Here is a 24,689-nt window from a genome sequence, read left to right on the forward strand (position 1 = left end):
TCCAGTGCGTACTTACGTTGAGACACGAAGAACCCTTCTCTATTTCGAGCAACTTCTATGCCGAGAAAATACTTGAGCTTGCCCAGATCTTTCATGTGAAAGCATTCGCACAGATAGTTCTTAAATTTCTGTAGAGTTGACATGTCATTGCAGGCGATGAGGAAGTCGTCAACATAGATGAGTATGTGAAGATGAACTTTGCCGCGTATGTAGGAAAAGTGAGAGTAGTCTGGTTTGCTTTGAGTGAAGCCGTACGCTTTTAGAGCAGTACTGAGTTTAGAGAACCAGCATCGGGGAGACTGCTTTAGGCCGTAGATAGATTTCTTGAGTCGAGCAACCTTGGTAGGATCAGAGCCTTGAAAGCCCTGCGGAAGTTTCATATAAACTTCTTCTTCTAAATCTCCATGTAAGAAGGCATTGTGGACGTCCATCTGGTGGACTTCCCACTGTTTAGCTGCTGCAACTGCTAAGAGGACACGAACTGTAGTTGGTTTCGCGACTGGAGCAAAAGTATCAGTATAGTCCAGGCCTTTGCGCTGACGGTTCCCACAAGCGACAAGTCTGGATTTGTTGCGAGCAGGTTTGCCATTGGCGTGATATTTGATTTTGTAGAGCCACATACTCTGAATCACCTTCTTTCCCGGGGGTAAGTCAGTAACTTCCCACGTGCCATTTTGAACATGGGCTGTGTGCTCGTCAACCATCGAGTCACGCCATTCTTCAAGTTCAACAGCCTCAGCATAGCTCTTCGGTTCAACAGCGGAAGTGATTGCTGCAACGAAAGCCTTATGGCTAGAAGAGAACTTGAGGTCAGATACATAATTGGCAATGGGGTATAGACTGTTACCTGAGACCGTAGAGGAACCTGAAGAGGAATCGGTAGGAACGGGAGTGTGTGTATTACTTTCGACAGTGTTGACCACGTAGTTCTTGAGAAGAACTGACGGTGTGCGCTGGCGATGACCACGACCGAGTACTTCAGGGAGTCCAGGGGAAGGTGGTTCTGCAGGAGGTTGACTATCAGAAGAAGGGAGTGAGGATCTAATAGGAGATGGAGGTGCAGATAATGAAGTTGTGGTAGAAGGAACCGTAGCGTTAGTCGCGTCGTCAATGTGGGACTGTGAGGACTGTATCATGGGTTCCGGTTGTATTGGTTCAGTGCCTGACGGCGTAGGAGTAGTAGTAGAAGGGGTGGTAATGGTAGTATTAGGAGACGTGGGTAACACGTTATCTTGTGTACTGGAAACAGGGGAAGGTAGGGATAGGTAATCATCGGTTATAGGTTCGGGTTGGGGCATTGTAGGAGAAGCTTGCGGTGCAGGTAAGCCGGGAAACTGGTCTTCAAAGAACACGACATCACGGCTTGTAAAGAAAACATTATCTTCAAGATCGTATACGTTCCATGCCTTCTTGCCGTACGGATAACCAACAAAGAGGCACTTACGACTTCGAGCAGCGAACTTATCTGAGCTGCGAGGTCGACGCTGTGCATAACACAAGCACCCAAAAACTCGTAGAGTATCGTGCTTAGGAGGAGAACCGTGAAGGATTTCATAGGGAGTGAGGCCGTTCAGGAGCTTAGTGGGTGTTCGGTTTATGAGATGGGCGGCTGTGAGAATAGATTGGCCCCAAAACGTGACAGGTAAGTTGGCTTGGAAGAGACAGGCACGGGCAACATTCAGAATGTGGCGATGTTTCCGCTCAACCCTACCATTTTGCTGTGGAGTATCAACTGATGAGGTTTGGTGGAGAATTACTTCTTGACGAAAGTATGATTTTAAAACCAAGAATTCTGTACCATTGTCTGAACGGAAAGTTTTAACTGGTCGACCAAATTGTCGAACACTCATGGCACAGAAATTTTTGAGTATTGTAGCAACTTCAGATTTCTCGAGCATAAGGTGAATCCATACTGCTCTTGAGTAATCGTCGACGATAGTTAGAAAGTAGACAGCACCACACGAGGCTGGTGTGCGATACGGACCCCAAACATCACAATGAACAAGATCAAAAGGTGCAACTGCTTTATTAGAACTTTCGGGAAAAACCTCACGAGTTTGTTTAGAACGCAAACAAGTATCACAAGAATCCGTAGGAGAGAAATCAAAATCTAAATTATCTAAAACCGGTAGAGAAGACAATGCATTGTAGGAAGGATGTCCAAGACGCCGATGCCAAAGTGCTGAAGAAGAAGATTTGTCCTTTCCAGTTCGATGAGATCGCGCCACTGTGACCCCCGTAAAGTAATACACACCCTCTCGTTCTTCACCTGCTCCAATCAGGGTCCTCGAGAAACGGTCCTGCAAAAAGCATAAGGTATCAGTAAATATGGCAATACATCCTGTCTGTTTGAGTAGTTTGGAGACAGAGATTAAAGTGCAATCAAAATCCGGAACGTATAACACTTCAAGCAAAGAACAGTGAGAGTTCAATGAGAGAGTGCCGGATAGTGTAGATTTTGATGTACGTCCGTCTGGAAACTTCACCATCGATGGAAGAGTCTCATGTACGTCACGAAGGAGTGAAATGTCTCCGGTCATATGATGGGAAGCACCTGTATCAATGATAACATCAGTGAGAGACGGATTACCAGACATACGTTCCGTAGAGAGCTGAGATTGTTGGTTCTGTAGAAGATTGATCAAGGCTGAGATTTGATCTGATGAAGCCACTGTATTGCCAGAGAAGGTGCTTAAAGCATTACGAGTTGCGTTAGAACGTCCACGACCGCGACCAGCAGAGGTGTTGTTGCGACCGCCACGTCCACGTTGTGATTGAGTAGAATTTCGACCTTGTTCCACGAACCATTCAGGGTAACCATGAAGTAAGAAGCATTCCGAAGCCTCATGTCCTTTCCGGTTGCAATGAGTGCAGTACCTGTTAGGATCGCGGCTGCGAGTTGCTGTAGGAGAAGTGGTAGATGAGATTGAGTTTGCACTCGGAGAATCAGCTTTGACGGAGAACCCAACTACATCCTGTTTTTGTTCTGTTGCACGCATGGTGAGGAGATGTTGTTCTGCCCTGATCACGCGTGAGTAGACGACGTTGAGATCTGGAAGTGGGTCTTCATCAATAATTTGAGATCGTATGGAGCTGAAGCGAGATTCATCAAGCCCAAAAAGGAACTTATGAACCTTAGCATCCTCTCGTTCTTTTTCAATGTGAGAGGAAGCTTCGCAAGTGCAGTTGTGAGAAGATTTAAAGCTTTGAATTTCTTCCCACAGTTTAGACAAGCGACCATAGTAGGTGAGGACTGAATCACCGTTCTGTTTGCAATTTGTGATTTCGTCCTCAAGTAGATGCTTTCTCACGCTATTCTTGACCGAGAAGCGACTTTTGAGAGATTCCCATAGTAGAAAAGCGTCAGGTACGTGACTGACTGTAGAACGTACTGGTGGATCGATGGATGTGCGTATCCAACCCACGATCATGGAGTTAGCAGCGGTCCAGCGAGCTAGTTCGGGATTCGTTAACGGTTTAATAGTTGAGCCATCTAAGAATCCGATCTTCTGCTTAGCTTGAACAGAGTTCCAGAATTCTGTAGCCCATTCGGAGTAGTTATCTCCCTTGAGAATCACCGGAGTAATTAGTGCTCCAGGGTTGTCGGAGGGATGTAGAAAATAAGGATTAGAAACCGAAGCATTGCTTTCGGCGGTAGTAGTAGATAACGAAGAGGATGTAGTGGCCATGATTGTTGATGATCAATGGCGATTGAAGAGAGTAGAGATTAGGATGCGGAAGCGTAAAAAATAGGTCAGAGAACCTGGCTCTGATACCATGTAATGAGTATAAAGCGTGTGTTGTATTCATGTACGATGTGGAGTTTATATACAAGTAATGAGATCCCATAACTAAGGGGATTGAGTATATCTAGATAACTCTAACATGAGTTTATCTCTATCTATAATATGTCATCCTTATCTCTATACCTACGGAGACTTGAAGCAAGCAAGCATTTAAATTCTACTATAATTCATGCGTGAGAACCTGGGAAAAACAAACGTAAACCCGATTTCTGTGTCACGTAAAGTGCAGAAGAACTCTTACTTCGACGCTGACGTGTGTCTTTTTAAACCAACAATCTCCTCTAGCTGTCTCCAGGTTCCTCTTTGTATCCTCTGCTTTTTCTGATCTTGAATTTTGCGCAAATATTGTTGGAAAATATCTGGATTTGTATCAGACAAAACCTTAAGAACGTCCACGAACGCTTTTCTCCACCGAAACAAATTCTGCTGTTCTGTGTCACCAAATTACTGACATGTTCCTTGAGCATAAAGCGCGTTCCGCTACCTACACACAAAAGCAGTAAGTTAATGAAACAATTCAAGACTAACCACCTCTAACTAATTTTCACCTGAAAAGTAAGAACTGCTCAGTTGCAATTTATTATATTTACAGTTATGTCTACATGTTACTCAACTATACTCATATATAAGTTTTAAGGTTTCTTTGATTCACAGATTCTTGCACTAATGTGCTTGACCAGTTATTTCAACTGTATCTAATTATTCTCTCATCTTGTGATCATGGTTAGAGCCTAAAATCTCAAATAGCTTATGACTATTCTTTCATTAATTGGTGTCCGGTTATTTGACAGAAACTATAGGTAGGATTGACATTTAACCAGTTTTTTATAAATTAGTAATCAATCTAAGAAAAAGGGTATATTCAATACCTTCTTTTGGTTTGGCTGCTTGGCAGGCGGACGGGGTCCGTTTCTCTCCGTTCTCTGCTAGTGGCGGTGCACCGTGCTTCTTGTGGGACATCAAGATTGGTTTCACAGACTCTTGGTTGGTTATTACATCCCGAAGACACCAGCAGGACCAATGTCTTCTCTTGTCCTTCGCATGAATGTAACTTCCGGTATCAGGATGGCTTTAGACATTTGTTCCCTGCTGCAATATGGTCCAGGGGAGGAAAGCACACCGAGGATCTAATGTTTCTTGATTGGCAGTAAAATCATTTTCCTGTGATGTACGCCATAGATGAAATTAATTAGCCAACTCGCAAGACATTCATTACTGGTAATCAAGAGAAGCATTGCTGCTTACTGATTTTTATACATACTGACAAATAAAAAAAGCACATACACGTAGCATGGAAGTAAAGATTTTTATTTAGAAATTACCGTCTCTGTGATGCGGCTAAGCTGTCTCTCTATTTGCTTCTTGAACTCAGATATATCTCATCACTCTCTCTTTGAATAACCGGAAGATGCGGAAACGTCATGAACCACCATAGAGAAGCTTGATGACAAGGAGCGAACTCCACAGCTCAGAATAAACCAAGCAAAGCAACATGCAGAGAACCACAAAAAGAGAGACCGGCTCCGGTGCTGAGAAAGCCGGCTCAGATCGAGATCAGAAGAATCTAGAGAAAAGAAGAGAGAGCAAAATTGCTCAAGCCGGCTCAGACCTTAACTCTTTCTGGACGGTTCAACCTAGTTCAAGAAACTCATGGTTAGTCAACAAATTGCTCAAGCTTAGAGGAGAAATATATCATTGGATCAAGCTGAGGATTGGGAATGGCAATTGGTCACCTTTTGGCTCCCTGAAGAATTTTTTGGCCAACGACTCAAACTTCTCTCTTGGGATACAAGCAAGCAGATGCAACGCTGTCCTCGCTCTTCACGGACAATCACTGGATACTTCCACACCCTCGCTCTGACAAACAGCTGCAGCTTCAAGTGTTCCTTACCACCCTGGAATTGTCATCATATGAAGATTATTACGAATGGGAGTTAGAAGGTAAAATCTCTTCGACATGTTTACGAAGTCTTATCTGGTCAAGGAGTAGCGATGCCTTGGGAAAATATTATTTGGATCGCTGGAGGAATACCAAAACATTCCTTTCTCTGCTGGCTCTTCATCCTCAACAGATGCCCTACGCGAGATAGACTACTTAATTTCTTCTTACCTGGCAAAGCTGCATCTACTGGATCTTCTAATTTCCTAAAGTGCTTCTTCTCCTTGGGCTTTTGGGCCACTACCATAATTGGCTTTTATGATCTTTGAGTTGAAAAATACTGGGCTTGGCTGTTGCTCAAATACTCTGCCTTTGGGCTGTATCTTTTTTCATTCTCATGCAATTTAAATATGAAATTAAGTTCAAAAAAAAAAAAAAGAAGAGAGAGCAAAAGGATCTTCTTTCATTCACTTTAAATTAAAGATTGACGCCGATATGCTAGATGATGATGATCTTATTTTCCTTCTAGCATATTATAGATTATTAATATTACAAGTCCATATCAATACAATTCGAACACCATCTTTTTTTATATGAAGATTACAGATTTATGCTATTCACATTTAATTATAAATACCAATACTATACAAAATATTTTGTTTTATTGTTTAAGGGATGTTATGACCACATCTATACTATTATTTGCGAAGTAAATTTTTGCAACGGAGCTCTCACGTTAAAAGTTAGAGCGATTAATATCTATACTACCCTTAATGAATTTATCTATAATTAACTATATTATCAAAAACAAATTTTTATTTATAATATTAATTTTTTCAAAAAGATATTTTTTACATTGTGTTGTTATCTTATAACATATTTTTCAGTTACAAATATAATTAAAAACGAATTTTTATTAATAATATTAATTTTCCTTTCAAAAAGATAATTTTTACATTGTGTTGTTATCTTAAAACATATTTTACAGTTATAAATATAATTAAAAACGAATTTTTATTAATAATATTAATTTTTTTAAATAAGATAATTCTTATATATTGTGTTGTTATCTTAAAATTTATTTTTTCAATTATAATAGTTAACAAATAACAAATAAACAATTTATAATTAATATATCTATACTATTATTTGCGAAGTAAATTTTTGCAACGAAGCTCTCACGTTAAAAGTTAGAGCGGTTAACATCTATACTACCCTTAATGAATTTATCTATAATTAACTATATAATCAAAAACAAATTTTTATTTATAATATTAATTTTTTTTTTCAAAAATATAATTTTTACATTGTGTTGTTATCTTAAAACATATTTTTCAGTTATAAATATAATTAAAAACGAATTTTTATTAATAATATTATTTTGTTTAAATTAGATAATTCTTATATATTGTTTTGTTATCCTAAAATTTATTTTTTCAGTTATAACAATTAGAAAATAACAAATAAACAATTTATAATTAAATATTAATTAACTAAATTACAATAAATATATTTACTAAAATATTTTTAATATGTGAATGTTTTCTTTTAAAATTTCAGTACAATAATAAACATATATATTTTATTTAAATTTACGTCAAATATATATATATATATATAATTTGATGTTTGATTTAATGTTTTTGAAAACATAAATAATAAGTTATCATGCTGATTTTTGAATTATTAAAATATAAACTAATATATATTTGTAAAACGATTAAACTCGCATGTGCGGACAAAACATCTAGTACAGTTGTATTAGAAAAATATTTTTAATGTAGTTAAAAATAAGCTTTTTTAAAAAAACTTACCTTAGCCCCTCGAACCCTTTGCACATCACTGTTTTAGAGAAGAGCACAATTAACAAATTAACAATCAATACTATTATTTGCGAAGTAAATTTTTACAACGGAGCTCTCACGTTAAAAGCTAAAGTGGTTAATATTTTTTATACTTTTAATAAACAAAATGTATAAATAAATTAAAAAAATAAAAACAAATTTTAATTAATTTGATTAGATAATTGATTAATATTACTAACAGTAAGAATTATTCAAAATCTGAAAATATAATTTAATAAAGAGATAATCTTTGTATATATTGTATTATTATCTGAAAAAATCTTTTAGTAAAAATTTGAAAACATAAATTATATAACTAAATATTAATCAAATAAAACTCTTAATTATATAATTAAAAATAGAATATTGAATTATCCAAAATCTAAAAATATAACTAAAAAAAAAGATAATTTCTATATATATATTGCATAGTTATCTGAAAAAGTATTTTAGTAAAACGTTAAAAACATAAATTATATAATTAAATATTAATCAAGTAAAGAAAATTTTTGGAATCGAGCTCTCACGTTAAAAGTTAGAGTGGTTAATATCGTTTATACCCTTAATGAATAAAATGTATTAATAAATTAAAAAATAAATATGAAATTTTAATTGATTTGATTAGATAATTGATTAATATTAATAATAGTAAGAGTTATCCAAAATCTGAAAATATAATTTTAAAAAGAGATAATTTCTGTATATATTGTATTGTTATCTGAAAAAGTATTTTAGTAAAAATTTGAAAACATAAATTATATAACTAAATATTAATTAAATAAAATTATTAATTATATAATTAATAATAGAATATTTAATTATCCAAAATCTAAAAATATAATTAAAAATAATAATTTCTATATATATACTCCCTGTGTTTTATATTAAGTGTCGTTTTAGAGAAAAAAATTAGTTATCTGAAAAAGTATTTAAGTAAAACATTGAACATATAATTTATATTACTAAATATTAATCAAATAAAAAAATTTAATTATTTAATTAAAAATATAATATTGAGTTATTTTAAGATTTATTTTAATACTGAATATAGTGTACAAAGAACTTTCCAAAAATTTATGAAAATCTTTAAGCCCGCGTCGCGGGCAAATCACCTAGTTTCATGATATTTCTTATGACTAATATATATATATATATATATATATTTTTAAGCAAAACATTTCATGATCTTATTATATTAGTCATAAGAAATATCATGAAATATCTTCAAAGCCATGTTTTGTATAATACTCAAATCGTAGGCATTGTGTACAACTGTACACGTATGTCACCTACAATCACACAGTCTAACAAATATCAAATACTCTTTAACAATTGATACTACTTTGAGATATGAATGTTATAATTGATTTCACTACTTTATTTACACATCCTATAGCTCTATAACTTATGCCTATTAACCAATTTTTTTAACATAGTGGACGATTATATATGAGTTTTTTACGTTTGTAATAACATATACTATGCACGTATATGTAACGTACATCATTTTTCATATAGGTGATAAATTATTATATTGAGAATATACCTTAAAAAATAATATTTTTTAGATTCTTTATTTTATGAAATATTCCTTTTTAAACTAATAAACTTAATTTAACCAATTTCAACATATATCTTTTAACCAATATTTCGAGATTTGTATATATTTGCATTCATTCAAAATCAAAACAATATCAGTTATCTACTTTCAATTTACTGATAATAAAAATTTCAAAAATATAATATCTTTAACAATTTATTAATAATAATACATTTCATCGAAACATGGTACCTGAAAAATTATTGTGATCATTTCCATTTAAATAAAATTCCGAAATCATTAATTCATGTTTAATTAATTGAATTAACTTATAAACGTAGTTCCAATTATACAGAGTACAATTTTACCGTCAAAGAATAACCTAGAGAATGTCTAGAATTTTGTACATTATTAAGTTAGAAAAGAAAAGTTAGTTGGCATTTGCGCCAAAAATATCTTTATGGATCATCTATCTAAATTCAAAAACTTATTAAATCTTGCCAAATATGTCTTTAGTAGATAGAGCTTTTTTTTGTTTTAGCACAATTATGTTCACAGTCAGATAAAAATACAGCCCAACATTATTTTGTCCTTAAGATTATATGTTTTAATTAAAGTTTTGCAAGTGTTAGAATTAATGAAGATTTAAAATAAATTAAGATATGTATAAAATTAGAAAAAAAACATAGCAAATCCTAAGCTACTAAAATGTGTGTAATTTAAAATAGATGTATTAATATAAACAAACATATTAAATATGATTTATAAAAAAAATCACATGAAAATAGAGGTAGAGGTAAACTATCGATCAAAATCATGTGTATGGTTTTGTAAGAGGAAAACCAACAATAGAAAAGATCACTTATAGCAACTACTCTTAGTAGAGGTAGACTATCGAGTGTAATCATTTGTTATGAATATAAATGACAGTGATGGTATAGCTATGGGTGTTTGGAAGAAAACTATGTAAAATTGTGAAACTAAATCAGTCAGTTACAAATTAATAGTATATTTTGTTTTTATCTGAGCTATACATGGATTCTAGGGATGATTTCACTAAACCCCTTTTATTACTGTCCATATTTTTCTCTACATTTTTACTTATTTTTTCTATATTTTTGCTTGTTTTTTATTCATTTTAGCTGCCTATGAACCTAGAGCAATTACCGATCATCCTCATCCTCAACTACCAATCATCCAAATAACGTCTTCAAAGGGATCACTGCAGTAAATGGAAGGGCTTGGGGAAATGATAGAAGTGATAGGTATGATATAGCCTATAGGTAAGGCAGAAGCAGATGCTCTCCAGACACAAATAAACTTCTTTTATAATTTGTGAATAGTCTTTTTTAATTAGCCATACCCGTTTATAAAAAAAATCCAAAGCCCTAACCTAAGAGCAACTTTATCAATTATATAGGTTTTCAGACTAAATTTATCATCCAAAAAATAATCTAACTTTATTATTTTTGTTAAATACTTAAATTGTATTTACTTTTTAAAAGCAAAACAATTTATGAATTTTGGTTTTTAGTTTTTAAATTTTAGTTTTTGGCTTTTGATTTTGCAGTAGATTTTGGTTTTTTGAAAAGCATGAATGGTTGTTTTAGATTTTGGTTTCTTGTTTTTGGTTTTGGTTTCTATTTTTAAAATTAATAAAATAAAAATATTATGAATAGATAATATTTATTCTGAAAATAATAAAATATAAAACACTGTCATTAAAATATAAAACACTGTCATTAAGTAGAATTACGATGGAAGATAGAAATGGATGGCATTTCACAAAAAATGGGAAATACTCGGTTCAATCGGGCTATCAAGTGGAACGAGTCTATCCTGACAGAGAAAAACCACCAGATTTGATTGGACCTACGGTGGATATATTAAAAGCTTTTTGCTGGAAAGTAAGGTGTCCCCCGAAGATCTAACATTTCTTATGGCAAATTATTTCAGGATGTATAGCGGTGATAAAAAATCTACAAACTAGGGGAATACAAGGAGATATATGTTGTGCTCGCTGTGGAGACTCGGAGGAATCAATCAACCATGTGTTTTTTGAATGTCCTCCAGCACGTCAAGTCTGGGCTTTATCTAAGATACCATCGAATCCCAATATTTTCCCTAGTAGTTCTTTTTTCGCCAATATGGATTATCTATTCTGGAGAGTCAATCCAAAGATGGATGACCACCAGTTTGCATGGATATTATGGTATATATGGAAAGGTCGGAACAACAAAGTGTTTAGCAATCTGGATATTGACCCAACGGATACATTGAAAATAACAGAATTGGAATCGACACTGTGGGCTGAGGCACAGGTAGCCAAGAATCAAATGAGGGAACATCAGGTCCAGAACAGATCCACAGAACCGAACTTAAGACGATGGTGCTTCATAGATGGTTCATGGAAGGATAAGGAATTATTTTCAGGACAAGGCTGGTATAGCACTTTACCAGGATTTGATGGTTTACTAGGGGCCAGGAATGTAAGGACATGTCTTTCACCTCTCCATTCGGAGGTGGAGGCATTAATTTGGGCAATGGAATGTATGAAGAATTTAAGACAGTCTGAGGTTACGTTTGCAACGGATTGTTCTCAATTGGTGAAAATGGTTTCAAAACGAAAAGAATGACCAGCATTTGGAAGTTACCTGGAGGACATAAAGCTTTTGAGAAGAAGTTTTTTCAACTCAGACATCGTTCATGTACCACGGACGGAGAACCTACGGGCGGATAGCTTAGCACGGAGTGGTAGGAAACAACCGTCTTTCGTCGTTCACATGGATGCAGAGTTACCAATTTGGTTTACAGGGTCAATATGAGTGTAAATGTTTCCTGTCAAAAAAAAATACACATAAATTTATTTACTTGAATTAAGCAAATGAATATTATCAAAATCGTGTTTTCCTTAAGTGTCTAACAATACTAACCAATAACATTCATATGTTGTTCTCTTAATTAATTACTAGATTTTGATCCATATTTTGAAAGCTTGGATTTTTTTGAAATTAAATATTTAATAAGTATTTTTGGTTATTTGTAGACAAAGTTTGGATAATTTAACTATGTAATACCCGAACTGAAACAAATGGTTCAATTATTTTAATTAAAAATATTTAAACCCGCACCGAATATAACTGATAACCAATTATTATTTTTAACGGTTAACCAATTTTACACATCAAAACAAAAAATCACACCCGTGTGTTTTAAACTGACCAAACCAAAATCACATCCAAATTTTAAACTGACCGAACCAAAATCAATTCACAACTTAACCACACCCAAACCATAAACCGAAATAGAAAAAAAAAAAAGTCAGCCTTTATTGTTGGTCTTCTCCTACAATCATCATCACCAACAACTACTTAGAAGAAGAAGAAGAGAAAGAAAGACGACGACTTTGAACAACTCTCTGCTCTCTCTCTAAATCTCAAAAAATGGGTTGCGGTGGAACAACTCTGTTCTACCCACTCCTCATTACCCTCTCCGTCGCTCTCATCACATACAACATCATCATCTCCTCCAACACTCCTCTCAAGCAAGGCTTCCCCTCCTCCTCCTCTTCCTCCTCATCCATCATTGACCCAGTCATCGAGCTGCCACGTGGCGGATCCAGGATCCGAGGAAACAACGAGAGAAAGCGAAGGCTCTTCCACACGGCCGTCACAGCCTCCGACTCAGTCTACAACACGTGGCAATGCAGAGTCATGTACTACTGGTTCAAAAAGATCCGAGCTTCCGCCGGACCCGGATCCGAAATGGGCGGGTTCACCCGGATCTTGCATAACGGTAAACCGGATCAGTACATGGATGAGATTCCCACTTTCGTCGCTCAGCCTTTACCACCTGGAACGGATCAGGTAAAGTCAAAGTTTTGATTTTTATTTTTTTTAATTTCGGACATTGATTTTGAGGGTTTTGTCGGAACGCAGGGTTATGTTGTGTTGAACAGACCATGGGCGTTTGTGCAGTGGCTTCAACAAGCTGACATTAAAGAAGAGTAAGATCATGCCTTTGTGTTTGTTTGAAACACTTTGTTTGGTGTATTAACTAAAGAGTGTGATGTTGTTGTGTGGCAGTTATATACTTATGTCGGAGCCTGATCACCTCATTGTGAAACCTATACCGAACCTAGCTAAAGATGGGTATGGAGCTGCGTTTCCTTTTTTTTATATCGAACCGAAGAAGTATGAGAAGGTGTTGAGGAAGTATTATCCGGAAGAGAGAGGGCCTGTGACTGATATTGATCCTATTGGGAACTCTCCTGTCATTGTCGGAAAGGTTTGCTTTTTTTCTTTGTTCATGAAGAGTTTGGGATAAGGTTTTAAAGGGCATATCTCTAAAGGTTTGTATGTTTAATGGTTTTTTGTAGGAAGCTTTGAAGAAGATTGCTCCAACTTGGATGAATGTTTCTTTGGCTATGAAGAAGGATCCTGAAGCTGACAAGGCTTTTGGTTGGGTTCTTGAAATGTACTAATCTTTTGATAAACTGAGTTTTTTTTTTTTATAAGAATCGCTGTTCAGATGGTAATTTGTGTTATGTTTTGTGTATAGGTATGCTTATGCTGTATCATCTGCATTGCATGGTGTTAGCAATATTTTACACAAAGACTTCATGATTCAGGTAAAACCTTATACACACATTTTTGTTTTGCATTTGGTAAAACTTGTATATTGTTTTTAGGCATGTTTCTATGATTAAAGGGGCTAAAAGTGTGGTCACCATGCTTATGCAAAATAATATTCTTACTATATTTGTGAACAAGTACATTGCAAAATTAATAATTTAGTTGCAGTATTCCAATAAATTGTAATCTTTAGATTCTAGAGTGTGTCCATGTCTCAGTGACCCCATAAAGTCTATGTACTGTTGCTTATTACATAAGTAAGATTTTTTATGCATTAACTAAAGAGATGTTGGACTTTGGTTTGGTTGTGTGTTGTGTTAATGAATCAGCCTCCATGGGACACAGAGGTTGGTGACAAGTACATCATACACTACACTTATGGATGTGACTATGATATGAAGGTAAAGATTTTGAGTTCTGATTTGACATTTAAAAAAAGGAGACAAAATATAATAAATACAAATTTGATAACTGAGATTGGCATGAGTTTCTAATGTAATCACGGTTGTTGTGATTTCAGGGTAAGTTAACCTACGGGAAGGTTGGGGAATGGAGATTTGACAAAAGATCGTATGATAGCACACCGCCACCAAGGAACCTCACAATGCCTCCACCTGGTGTTTCACAGAGTGTGGTATGCATTTACCTATGATTACACCGTAACATGTCTAGATATCATTACAAAACAGAGCTCAGTTTTCTTCATTGATGTATTGGCAGGTAACATTGGTGAAGATGGTGAATGAAGCCACTGCAAATATTCCAAACTGGGGAGAATAGAGACTAGAGAGAACTGTTTATTATTGAATAGATATCTCATCTATATGTTGATCATTTCTCTTGTGATTACGTTTGTAAGATATATAGCTTCTCAAACAAAGCCTTTTCTGGCGTTTTACATTTCTCATTACTGGTCTTTACTAGGTTTTGCTGTATTCTTAGTACAACATTTCAGAACTACAAAAAGAAATACATGGAGCATCCGACATAGACGCCAGCGGCAGTTAATGCGAACAAAATATTCCAAGTGTCCCACTTTGTTTTCTGCTCTTACTTTTCAACGTGCCACACTTGGTTGACTCGCATGTTAGAAGGAGGCTATTTAATTGTGTAACTACTAAAATGTTGCTACACAATCCTTTTAACTTGTGGTTCATATGAACATGGACACCTGCAATAAGAATGCGTTCGCCATCTTCCAAGGATTCTTAATGATGTTCCTCTATCTCCAATTTTGGGAGGTTTCTTCTGACAGAATCTCTACCAATAGATCTCTTTCAGGATACCAAACCATTGGTTCTAGTGGTGATGTTTACGAACTTGGTCTCTTCACACCAGAACCAGGTATGCCTAATTACTTCTTCAATTCCACTTAATACTTAAATCTTCTTTAAAAACTCAAATGTAAATTTCTTCTTCAAGATGATTCTATTGAGGTACTAGAAGATTGGGTGGCCAGTCTTCTACGTGATAACGATTATGTAGCTACGGGAGATGGGCTTACTTCAACATCTACCAAGTTGTGGCAGAGTTTTGATGTTCCACAATGTCTCATCTCGTGGAATAGCATCAAAGATCCATCCCCGGGTCACTACTCTCTCAAGGTGGACCATAAAACAAGAAACACTCTCATCGTCATGGTTTCAAATGGATCTAAATCATGTTGGTCGAGTGGCCCGTGCTATGTATCCGACCAAAGATGTATGGTTTATAGTTACTGTGGGTCGTTTAGGTTATGTAATGGGAAAACATAGCAGGTCTCTTGTGAATGCATTCCTAATTTCGCACGAGACAGGAGTTTTCCTCTTCAGAACATACAGATAAAGTCAGAACGTAGCCAATTTGTATATATGTCAATGTCATGGTCATACGAGGGCATGAATAATCTGTCACAAATGCGTCTAGAGAATAAAGGAGCAACAAAACATTACAAAACCGCAACCATTGTACTAGCCAGTGTACTAACATCAGTAGCTGCCGCTGCATTTCTTGTTGGTTCGTGTTGTTGTTACTTTTCATCTCGGCGCAGAACAAGAGCACAAAAAGGTTTGAGATTGATATTTGTAGAAGCTGTTTTCACTATACAGAGTTTGTTTATTTTTGTACATTTTTTTGGTTTGTTTACTGAAGCTGAAGCAGATACTACTGAAACAGAGGATGGTGATGGAGAAGGGATGTGTGACCTAAGTCTACATACAATAATAAGAGCGACCAATGGTTTCTCTGAGGACTGCAAGATCGGGGAAGGTGGTTTTGGTCCAGTCTATAAGGTACTAAAACCAATATTCAAGTAAAAACAATCTGATTTATGTTTTGTTTCCAAGCAATAAGGCTTAGTACCTAAAATCCCATTACTGATTTAATGACAAAAGAATCTTGTAGTTTCCTCATGTGGTTATGGCCGGTTCTAGTCACAGCCGAATGTTTTATCGTCTCGTTCCCTAAATTTAAAGAGTTATTAAGTTATTAAAGCATAAGTCGCATGGCTTTCAAATTGTCAGAAAAAATTATATGAAAATTAACCTTTAAATGTTATAGTTTCCTAAGTCTCAGATTCGGTCTTGCATTATGGTTGTAGCCGGTCAAGTTCACTGAGGACCATTTTTAAAAGAAAATAAATATGTTTTTGCTAAGTGATCTTGAAATGTTAGGCAAAGCTACCAAATGGAGTGGATGTGGCAATCAAAAGGCTTTCAAAAAGGTCAAACCAAGGTCTGAACGAGTTCAAGAACGAAGTGGATTTGGTCAACAAGCTTCAACATAGGAACCTAGTGAGACTTTTAGGACACTGCATGGAAGAAGACGAGAAACTCCTTATATACGAGTACATGTCTAATAAGAGCCTTGATGCTTTCCTCTTTGGTAAGTTATGAATGCGAAGTCATTAACCAATATTAAATTGATCTAAAACGTGGTAGTATATTTTCTTTATTTCTTTTTGTTTTGGTTCTTGTAGATTCTATTAAGAGTAGGGAATTGGATTGGGAGAAACGTATGAATATAATAAATGGGACAACAAGAGGACTTCGATATTTGCATGAAGACTAGACTCACATCTCAAGATAATCCATCGAGATCTTAAGTCAAGCAACATTCTTCTGGACGATGAGATGAATCCTAAAATCTCTGATTTTGGAACTGCTAGGATTTTCGATTGCAAACAGATCGATGACAATACCCAAAGGATCATTGGAACATAGTAAGTGTTTTAAAAAATTGAGTTTGTGTTTGTATTTACATGCTAATAGTTTTTCTATTAATCACAACGCTAACAAGAGCTACGACAAATTGTTTTTTTTTCAAGTAGAGAGAAGGGAGAGTGCTTTATAAACACAAATATAAAGTTTTAAAATAATTTATGTTTGATAAAAAATGTATAGCGAATATATAAATGAAATAATACAATTAAGACATATATTTAGGATTAACTTTCTTCACGTGAATTAATTTCAGCGGCTATATGTCACCGGAATATGGCTGGGGCGGAATAATTTCAGAAAAATCTGATATATATAGCTTTGGAGTTCTGTTATTAGAGATTATATCAGGCAAAAAGGCGAACAAGTTTGTTCATAACGATCACAACAGTCTCATTAATTATGTAAGTGTTTTCTATACATTTCACTTAACATTGACAATCTATATTGTTTTTTTATTTTTTCTATTATTAAAAAGAGATATCCCAATGTATATTGTTTAATACAAATTCAGGCATGGCAATCTTGGTGTGACACAAAGGGTGTTAGCATTGTAGATGAAGCATTAGGTGATTCATATTCTTCAAAAGAGGCAATGCGATGCATTCACATTGCACTTCTTTGTGTTCAAGACCATCCTAAGGACAGACCCACAATTTCACAAATTGGTTATATGTTCAACAATGACCACCATCTCCAGTATCCAAAACAGCCAACCTTCACAAATGCGTTGAACAACGACCAGCGGTTAATGTCTCACTGTGCGTTCTCGATAAACGAAGCGACACAGACAACAATGGAAGCACGATGAGCAATAAATTAAACCAGCTCAAACCCAAAACATATATTAGTAATCTGTGATCATCTTCAGGCATTGGAGTCTTGTGGTTCTTGTTTCATTGAATAAAGTGGCTTTCACAACTTAATTTTACATATTGCAGATATTTTTTCCCTATTATGTTTGTTATTTGACTCTCATTTTTATTATAATTTTAACATATACTATGAAAATAAATTAAAGGAAAAAAACAACACACTTCAAATTCTTGACAAAGGCAAGTTTTGTATCTTCAACCACAAGTAAAACGACCACACCATGCCATTATCCAAACCTCAAAACTCAGAAGTGTTGAGGCGACATTTCTTGCTTAAGACTCTGCAGCAGCTAGCGTACCGATCCAAGCCGGTGGCTGCATCCCAGTCTGCTCATAAACCGTATCAAGAACCGGAGGCAACATCTTGTAAAGTCCAGCTATATCCTTCATAGCGTTCCCACTACCACTACCACCACCAATCCCCTGTTCACCACCATGGTTCCAAACGCTAATCTTGGGCTGCAAGTCCTTAACCGCAATGGCGTTAATCTTAGCAATCTCCAAATAAGAACCATTGTTAATCATCAGGAAGTCTCTCAGTGCAGAATAGTCATTGTGAAGAGCGTCTAGGAGGGTTCTGAGGTAAGTCCCCTGAGCACTTGCTAAAGCAACAAGTCCTTCTGCTTCTTTCTGCTTTGTGTAGAATGATGCGTCTGCTGCAGCTCTCTGTGCCTCGGCTTCCTTTTGCTTCTCGTATAGAACCGCCTCTGCTTGCTTCTGCTTGTTGTATAGTTCCCAGTTTGCTTCTTGAACCTTGTGTTGTAGACAGCAATAATGTCAGATTGAAAACATCTAGATTCATGTTCATAAAATAAAAAATGCCAGTGCGGATTTAATAGCAAAAGAAGTATAAATTAGACACGGTTAGATAGAAGTATTTCTCGGAATAATTTTTTTACTGACCAAAAAATTTGGTTTAAGTATATGGGCGGTTGACCAAAAAAATAAAGAATAAGAGAATATATATACATACCTTTGTTTCATACTCAACACTTGCTTTGCTAAGGAACTCAGCCTTGAGCTTCTCTGTCCGAGTCAACGCATTCATTTTCTCAACCTCTGTCTGAAGCTCAGCTTCTCTCAAAGCCACTGCTTTCGTTGCTTCAACCTCAGCAACCTGAGCATCCCTATCCCACGCAGCTTTCTTCATAGCAAGCTCAGCATTGGCCTTAGCCACATCAGCTTCCTTCTGATTCTCAAACACTTTAATCTCAGTCTTCACTTTGATCTCTTCCTTTGTCCCTTCTCCTTGCCTCTGCATCATTATGATCTTTGACTCCGCATCAATTTTAGCTGCGTTCTGAATAGTAAGCCCGTTACGTTCCTTAGCACCTATCTCTCCCTTCATCTTGGCCTCAGATACATCGATCCTCGCTTGATTTGCTGCTTCCATTTGAGTTTTCTGACCCAAGTAAGAGAAGTACTCATGTCCAGGCACATCAACGAGCTGCTTCACGTTAGCATTGTAAATTATGAGACCGAACTGGTCTAGTTCTAGTTGAACCTTATCAAACACCTCCTTCTTAAAATCCTTTGTCCCTTCAAATCCATAAAATAGAAGTCTTTTTAACCATATAGTTCATAAAATGTATCTAACAAACATGCACAGTGTGTAATGATGAGAACATAGAGCTCTATATACGGACATAACCTAATAACTTCTTAAGATTGTTTTACCAGTTGAAACTGTTTTGCATAATTTAAATCCAGACTGAATCAAACATGGTCGAATATGAGATTTAGGATTTTTAATAAAATTTATTTATATTTTTGAGCCATGTAACTTATGTATAATATTTTTAACACTAACTTATGTATAATAGTTCTTTAAAATTTAGGGGTGAAAGCAAATGTGTTATTTGCTCTAGAACAAAAGACTCTTTAGCCAAAGTTGACGCATTCAACAATCAACACACTCAAATCACCTAATAACTTCATATTTTTTGGAGACCGGTTATAGATGAGCAAATGCGTGTGGGGTTACCTTTGAAGATCTCTTCCATGGTCATGGAGGCAGCGAGGACACGAGTCTCTCCTTCGATAACACCTTCAACAAGCTCATGGACGTGGTTGGATCCATTGGCGTGAGGCGAAATAAGCCTAGCGTACAGAATCAGCGCTTCAGGGTCGTCTACGCGAGGTCCGATGGTGAAGACGGCGGGGAGAACGAAAGGGAGCTTCTCAGCGCTCATGGCCTGGACTTTGAAAGTGTAGTTGACCGGAGAAACGTCGAAGACGGTGCAAGATTGCCATGGAAACACCCATGATTTCTTGGAGAGCTTGATGTCTTCGATACCAGCACCAGTGATCGCTAGGTACTGTGAAGCTCTAGCAACCCTGAACATCTCTAGGATCTTGTTAGGGTTTTTTCCGAGAGAGAGTTTGTAGCTTCTTTGTATATGATTTTAGGTTTCGTGAGGAACTGTTTGCTATATGATGTAAAGCCGTCGTAATGATTTATATATATAGTCGTAAAATGTGTCTGTAACCGAGTAATTTATAAATCAACCCGTTTCCAAGAAAGTACACAATATTTTATTTTTGGTGTATTTTTTAAAATAATAAATAAAAAAATTGAACAAGACCAGCTGAGAGCGCCAGTTTAGGCGGCTTGAACGTTTTATCGGGTTAAATATGGCTGTTAAGGGCATGACTGGTTTTCCCGCTACCACCCGCAAACGCAGCTTTTGCGGTTGGTAGCGGTTGTTGGCGTTTTGCAACAATCGCTCAAACCGTTCCAAACCGCTCCAAATCGCTCTGAACCTCATAAATTCAAAAGCTCGTTCCAGCTAGCGTTTGCGGTTGCGGGCGGTTGCGGGAGGATAAAAAAAATTTCTTTTTTTCCAAAACAATATAAATACAAAAATAAAAATATTCAATAAAAAAATTAAATTAGAATTATAAAAATGCTAAAATATATCTATTAAATTTTAATTAATATTATAAAACTTTAAAATAAAAATATTTTCTATATTTTTAAAAAAATTAAACTATAACTTTCTAAATATAACTTTTATATTTATTATAATATTATTATTTTTGATATTTTTATAATTGTATAAAATGTAAATATTGTTAATTTATTATTTAACCGCTGCTGCACTTTGTAGTTAACCAGTCATAAGTATCCCGCAAACGCACCAATTTTTAACCGCAGAACCAGTCGTACAAATCTCTTAAAACCGCTAGAAACCGCAACCACCCGCATCCGCAAACTCCCGCAACCGCAACCGCAATCGCTGCGGTTGAACCAGTCAAGCCCTTAATTGAATGTTTTTAGTGGTAATAGCCTAATAGGAGTTTTTTTATTGATAAATTTATTTTGTTCGAATATTGTACTATTTAAAGATTTCCTCTCCTTATTAATTAAGCCTATTATAATTTATTTCAATATACTTAATTAGGTAACGTATAGATTGTGGCAGATCTTAACAATAAATTATTCATAACAGAAAGCTGCGAATTCATTTTGCTGTACATAGATTATTTGATTTAGTATGAAATCTTTGATTAATTTAGTATGAAATCTTTTGTTATAAGGAAACGTAGAAATTAATAATATCTGTAATTGAAAGATGTATGAAATCTATTAAATTCATTGTATTGGTAATAGCTTAAAGTAGTTTTTTTTTTTTGAACTACAGCTTAAAGTAGTTTAAATTTTAAAGCAGCCGTAAAAAATGTAAGATGCAAAAACAAACGTGGGTAAAAGAGTACGAGTGTGATCACTTTATGCAAAACAAGATTTGTGGGATGTCGTAGAAGAAGATGAAATAAGTTTTCGACCTAAAAATAGTGTAATCTATGACACGGGTATTAAGTCTGGACAATCAGTTTAGACTTCACCTGAGCATGGTTGTTGGACTTGGGCAGGGTAACGCTATGAAACGGTATTAACTTCAACGCTACTGTATTTTTATTTCGTGGATATATGAAAATCTCAAAAGACAATGGTTACAATGATTTTAACAAAATAAATACAAACTTAGTTTAAATTTCGTCTAATATAGTACGCAGTGTACACATTTTTGCCACTATCTTACGATTCTTATTTCTTTTTCGACTTTTGTGTCCTGTTTACCAAAATTATATTCCTTTGAGAGTAACATTATCTATTCAAGTTTTGTATGAATTTTTACTTTGCTACATATAAAACTAGCTCGATTCACTTACTATGGATTGGTATTGAGAACTTTTTTTTGGACGAAGGTATTGAGAACTTATCCATCTATAAACAAAAAGAATGTTCATGATGCAATCTTTCTTATGACGCTACAAGGACACAAACATAATGATTAATTGTAATGATCACTGATTTAGTGAGTCATCGTTATAGCGAAGATTAGACAACATGGACAACCTTTTTATATTGTGAATTAGTTTGGTTTAACCCAACGACTAATCATCATTTGCCAAGCTGTCAGCCTCCTTAATTTTTGTCTTATCACTTTCTCTATTGTCTTGTTACTTATCATCACTCAAATTTGTTATTTATTTCTCTCATTAAACACCACTATTATATACTTGGATATTTTTACATATTAATTTCATATTATTTATAAATTATCTCAAACAATATATATATATATATAATATTACAAATCATTTATTAAATAAGAAATTCGCTAGATGTTAAAAGTACATTATCACCACAAGCAAACATTACTTTTAACATCGTCTGTGTAATCAATTTTGAAAGTACTTTTTGATATTTTTTGTTAATATCTCGACATAGCCGAATATACTAGTTAAAATATATATATATATATATATATATCTCCTATATATTAAAGGAGAAGCACTTTTAAAACTTACCATAAAAGTTTATTGGCAAGGAATGTGACGTGGTGACGTGGCTTTACGAGAAGCTTTTATTTAGTAAAACGTTTAGGTGTCATGCAGAGAACGCTTCTTACCAAAACTGTAAATTTAATGCGTTCACACTAACATTCCTTTAAAAAAAACTTCATACCATCTTTATCATTATTTTTCTCGACGAACACTTTTAAATGATAAACCTTCAGCTTCAACTTTGATTAGTTGATTTATCAATCGTCTCAATATAATCATAGCATCAATAAAGCTTCCTTATTTCTCTATATGTTCCTGTTAAAAACGATAACCCATTTGATCTATCGCCATTAAGTCGACTGATTCGTAGAGACGACAAAATGATGAAACTTTAGTATGATGCCAAGTGTTAATGAAATAACCATTTTCTCCATACATGCCTTCATGCATTTAGTAGAGCATTCGCGTTCTTGAGAACCGTCTCTCATTACTGAAAGAGGACGTTGAAAATATATTTCTAGATAAATGTGTCATACTCGATTTTGTTACTGCTCGATGAGGTGATATCTGTTTCGAGGAGATTGAATCACTGTAAATCGTCTCAGTTTAGTGTATTAGTCTTCTCGAACAAGCAATATAAGCATTCGAGTGTCACCACCTTCACCGCCATGGGAGCTCTGCATTAGACGACTTTGAAAATGAGGAAAAATTTCAGGAACGAACCACCAGCAAGTCTCACATGCTGGTCACATCCAGAACAACCTTTACAATTTAGAAGATCGAATAACTTTCATTTTTTTTATTATGCAACTATGTTTTCTGAATTTAAAAAAGCTATACTTTTTTTGTTTCACACAGTTATTGTTTTGTTTATAATATGTTATTGATCCATATTTTTTTCGATTTTATTTATTAAATCCCTAAATCCATAACTATTACAACGTGATAAGCGAAAAAAAAAAATATTTTCCAAAGCTTCTTCTCAAATGCAAACACCATATATCAAATTTTAATATTAGTGTACCCATTATACCTTTAGTTCTATCTAACTATCGCTTAAAGTATATCTTATGTTATACATAATCATAATATATCATTTCAACATTAATATAGACATTTTATTCCGCGTAAAGCGCGGATTACTATCTAGTATATATATAATCGTAGAGACACTTTCACTTTTTTCAGGTAACGCAATCTCAGTGGATTTATATTCTATTATGCACCAAACTTTTATCTACTCAACAAAATCATTTCAAAAAATAAAAAAAATAAAAATCATTACAGAACTATCCATAAAGACAAGAAAGAAAGAAATAAAGAAAGCAACGGTTTCGCTCCCGCCTTCACAGCTGTCTTTCATAATTAGCCAGCGAATAATACCATCACTCCTCTCACACAACCGTCACGCTATTAAAAACAACAGTCCAATAACAGATCCCATCACTTACATCATCCAACGGCCGGAACGCCACGTGGCCTAATCTCACTCCCCTTTGTGTATATATCAGTCTGGTATCTTCTCATAGACAAGAACACACTCTCTTTTCTTCATGGCCACAGATCAAGAAAATCTCCTCTCTGATGAATACAACGAAACGGCGACGCTTTGCGGGTGTGGGTATCTCCGTAGGTTCCATGTGTTCCGGTGGCGAAGAGTAGGAGGAGGAGACAGTGGCTGGAGCGGTAACTTGCAGGAAGAAAGAAGTGAAAGCTGGTGGAGCAGGAAACTTAAGGTGCTAAAGGAGATTTCTGAGAAAATTGCGGGACCAAAGTGGAAAAACTTTATAAGAAGTTTTAGCAAGAAGAAGAAGGTGAAGAGGGATGTTGATTTCACGTACGATCTTGAAAACTACAGTCTTAATTTTGATGAGGGAGGTGATAATCCTTCACCGGAGAGGTATGTAGCTCCGGTTGTTATTAAAATTTGATACTTTTTTGGTGTTTATCTCTCATTTTGTAACTATTTTTGTTTATTATATTGTTATATGTTAATACAAACATAATCAAGGGTTAATTATAATAGTTTCGTGTTTAACTTAATGTTCATCATTCACCACTTCAAGTTTAGATTTTGAAAACGTGATTAGGTGAATAATGGCTATAGACTAAATTGATTAATG

The 24,689-nt window shown here is 35.0% G+C and overlaps 4 protein-coding genes across 4 annotated transcripts; 3 read left to right on the forward strand and 1 right to left on the reverse strand.

Moving 5' to 3' along the window:
* The first annotated feature begins 12,397 nt into the window (after positions 1-12,397).
* On the forward strand, positions 12,398-14,640 carry LOC103854763 (hydroxyproline O-arabinosyltransferase 1). Its single transcript, XM_009131724.3, has 8 exons — positions 12,398-12,935; positions 13,008-13,075; positions 13,155-13,356; positions 13,448-13,545; positions 13,630-13,699; positions 14,033-14,104; positions 14,224-14,337; positions 14,424-14,640. Exons 1-8 carry the CDS (start codon positions 12,513-12,515, stop codon positions 14,481-14,483), a joined length of 1,107 nt encoding a protein of 368 aa, XP_009129972.1. The 5' UTR covers positions 12,398-12,512; the 3' UTR covers positions 14,484-14,640.
* A 201-nt stretch (positions 14,641-14,841) lies between these two features.
* Positions 14,842-17,878, forward strand: LOC103854766 (G-type lectin S-receptor-like serine/threonine-protein kinase At4g11900). The gene is given in 8 exon segments (XM_009131726.3): positions 14,842-15,047; positions 15,126-15,749; positions 15,834-15,973; positions 16,355-16,565; positions 16,660-16,745; positions 16,748-16,902; positions 17,157-17,304; positions 17,415-17,878. Coding segments are annotated over 7 exon segments (1,233 nt in total). The 5' UTR covers positions 14,842-15,047; positions 15,126-15,553; the 3' UTR covers positions 17,712-17,878.
* Positions 17,879-17,915: 37 nt separating this feature from the next.
* On the reverse strand, positions 17,916-20,396 carry LOC103854765 (flotillin-like protein 2). The gene is made up of 3 exons (XM_009131725.3): positions 19,760-20,396; positions 18,749-19,314; positions 17,916-18,528 (listed from the first exon to the last, which is right to left on the reverse strand). The coding sequence occupies exons 1-3, from the start codon at positions 20,118-20,120 to the stop codon at positions 18,049-18,051; spliced, it is 1,407 nt and encodes a 468-aa protein (XP_009129973.1). The 5' UTR covers positions 20,121-20,396; the 3' UTR covers positions 17,916-18,048.
* A 3,342-nt stretch (positions 20,397-23,738) lies between these two features.
* Positions 23,739-24,609, forward strand: LOC103854768. The gene has a single exon (XM_033284608.1). The coding sequence runs from the start codon at positions 24,120-24,122 to the stop codon at positions 24,495-24,497; it is 378 nt and encodes a 125-aa protein (XP_033140499.1). The 5' UTR covers positions 23,739-24,119; the 3' UTR covers positions 24,498-24,609.
* The last annotated feature ends 80 nt before the right edge of the window (positions 24,610-24,689 follow it).

This window comes from Brassica rapa, chromosome A02 (assembly GCF_000309985.2).
Source record: "Brassica rapa cultivar Chiifu-401-42 chromosome A02, CAAS_Brap_v3.01, whole genome shotgun sequence".
Taxonomy (NCBI): Eukaryota; Viridiplantae; Streptophyta; class Magnoliopsida; order Brassicales; family Brassicaceae; genus Brassica; species Brassica rapa.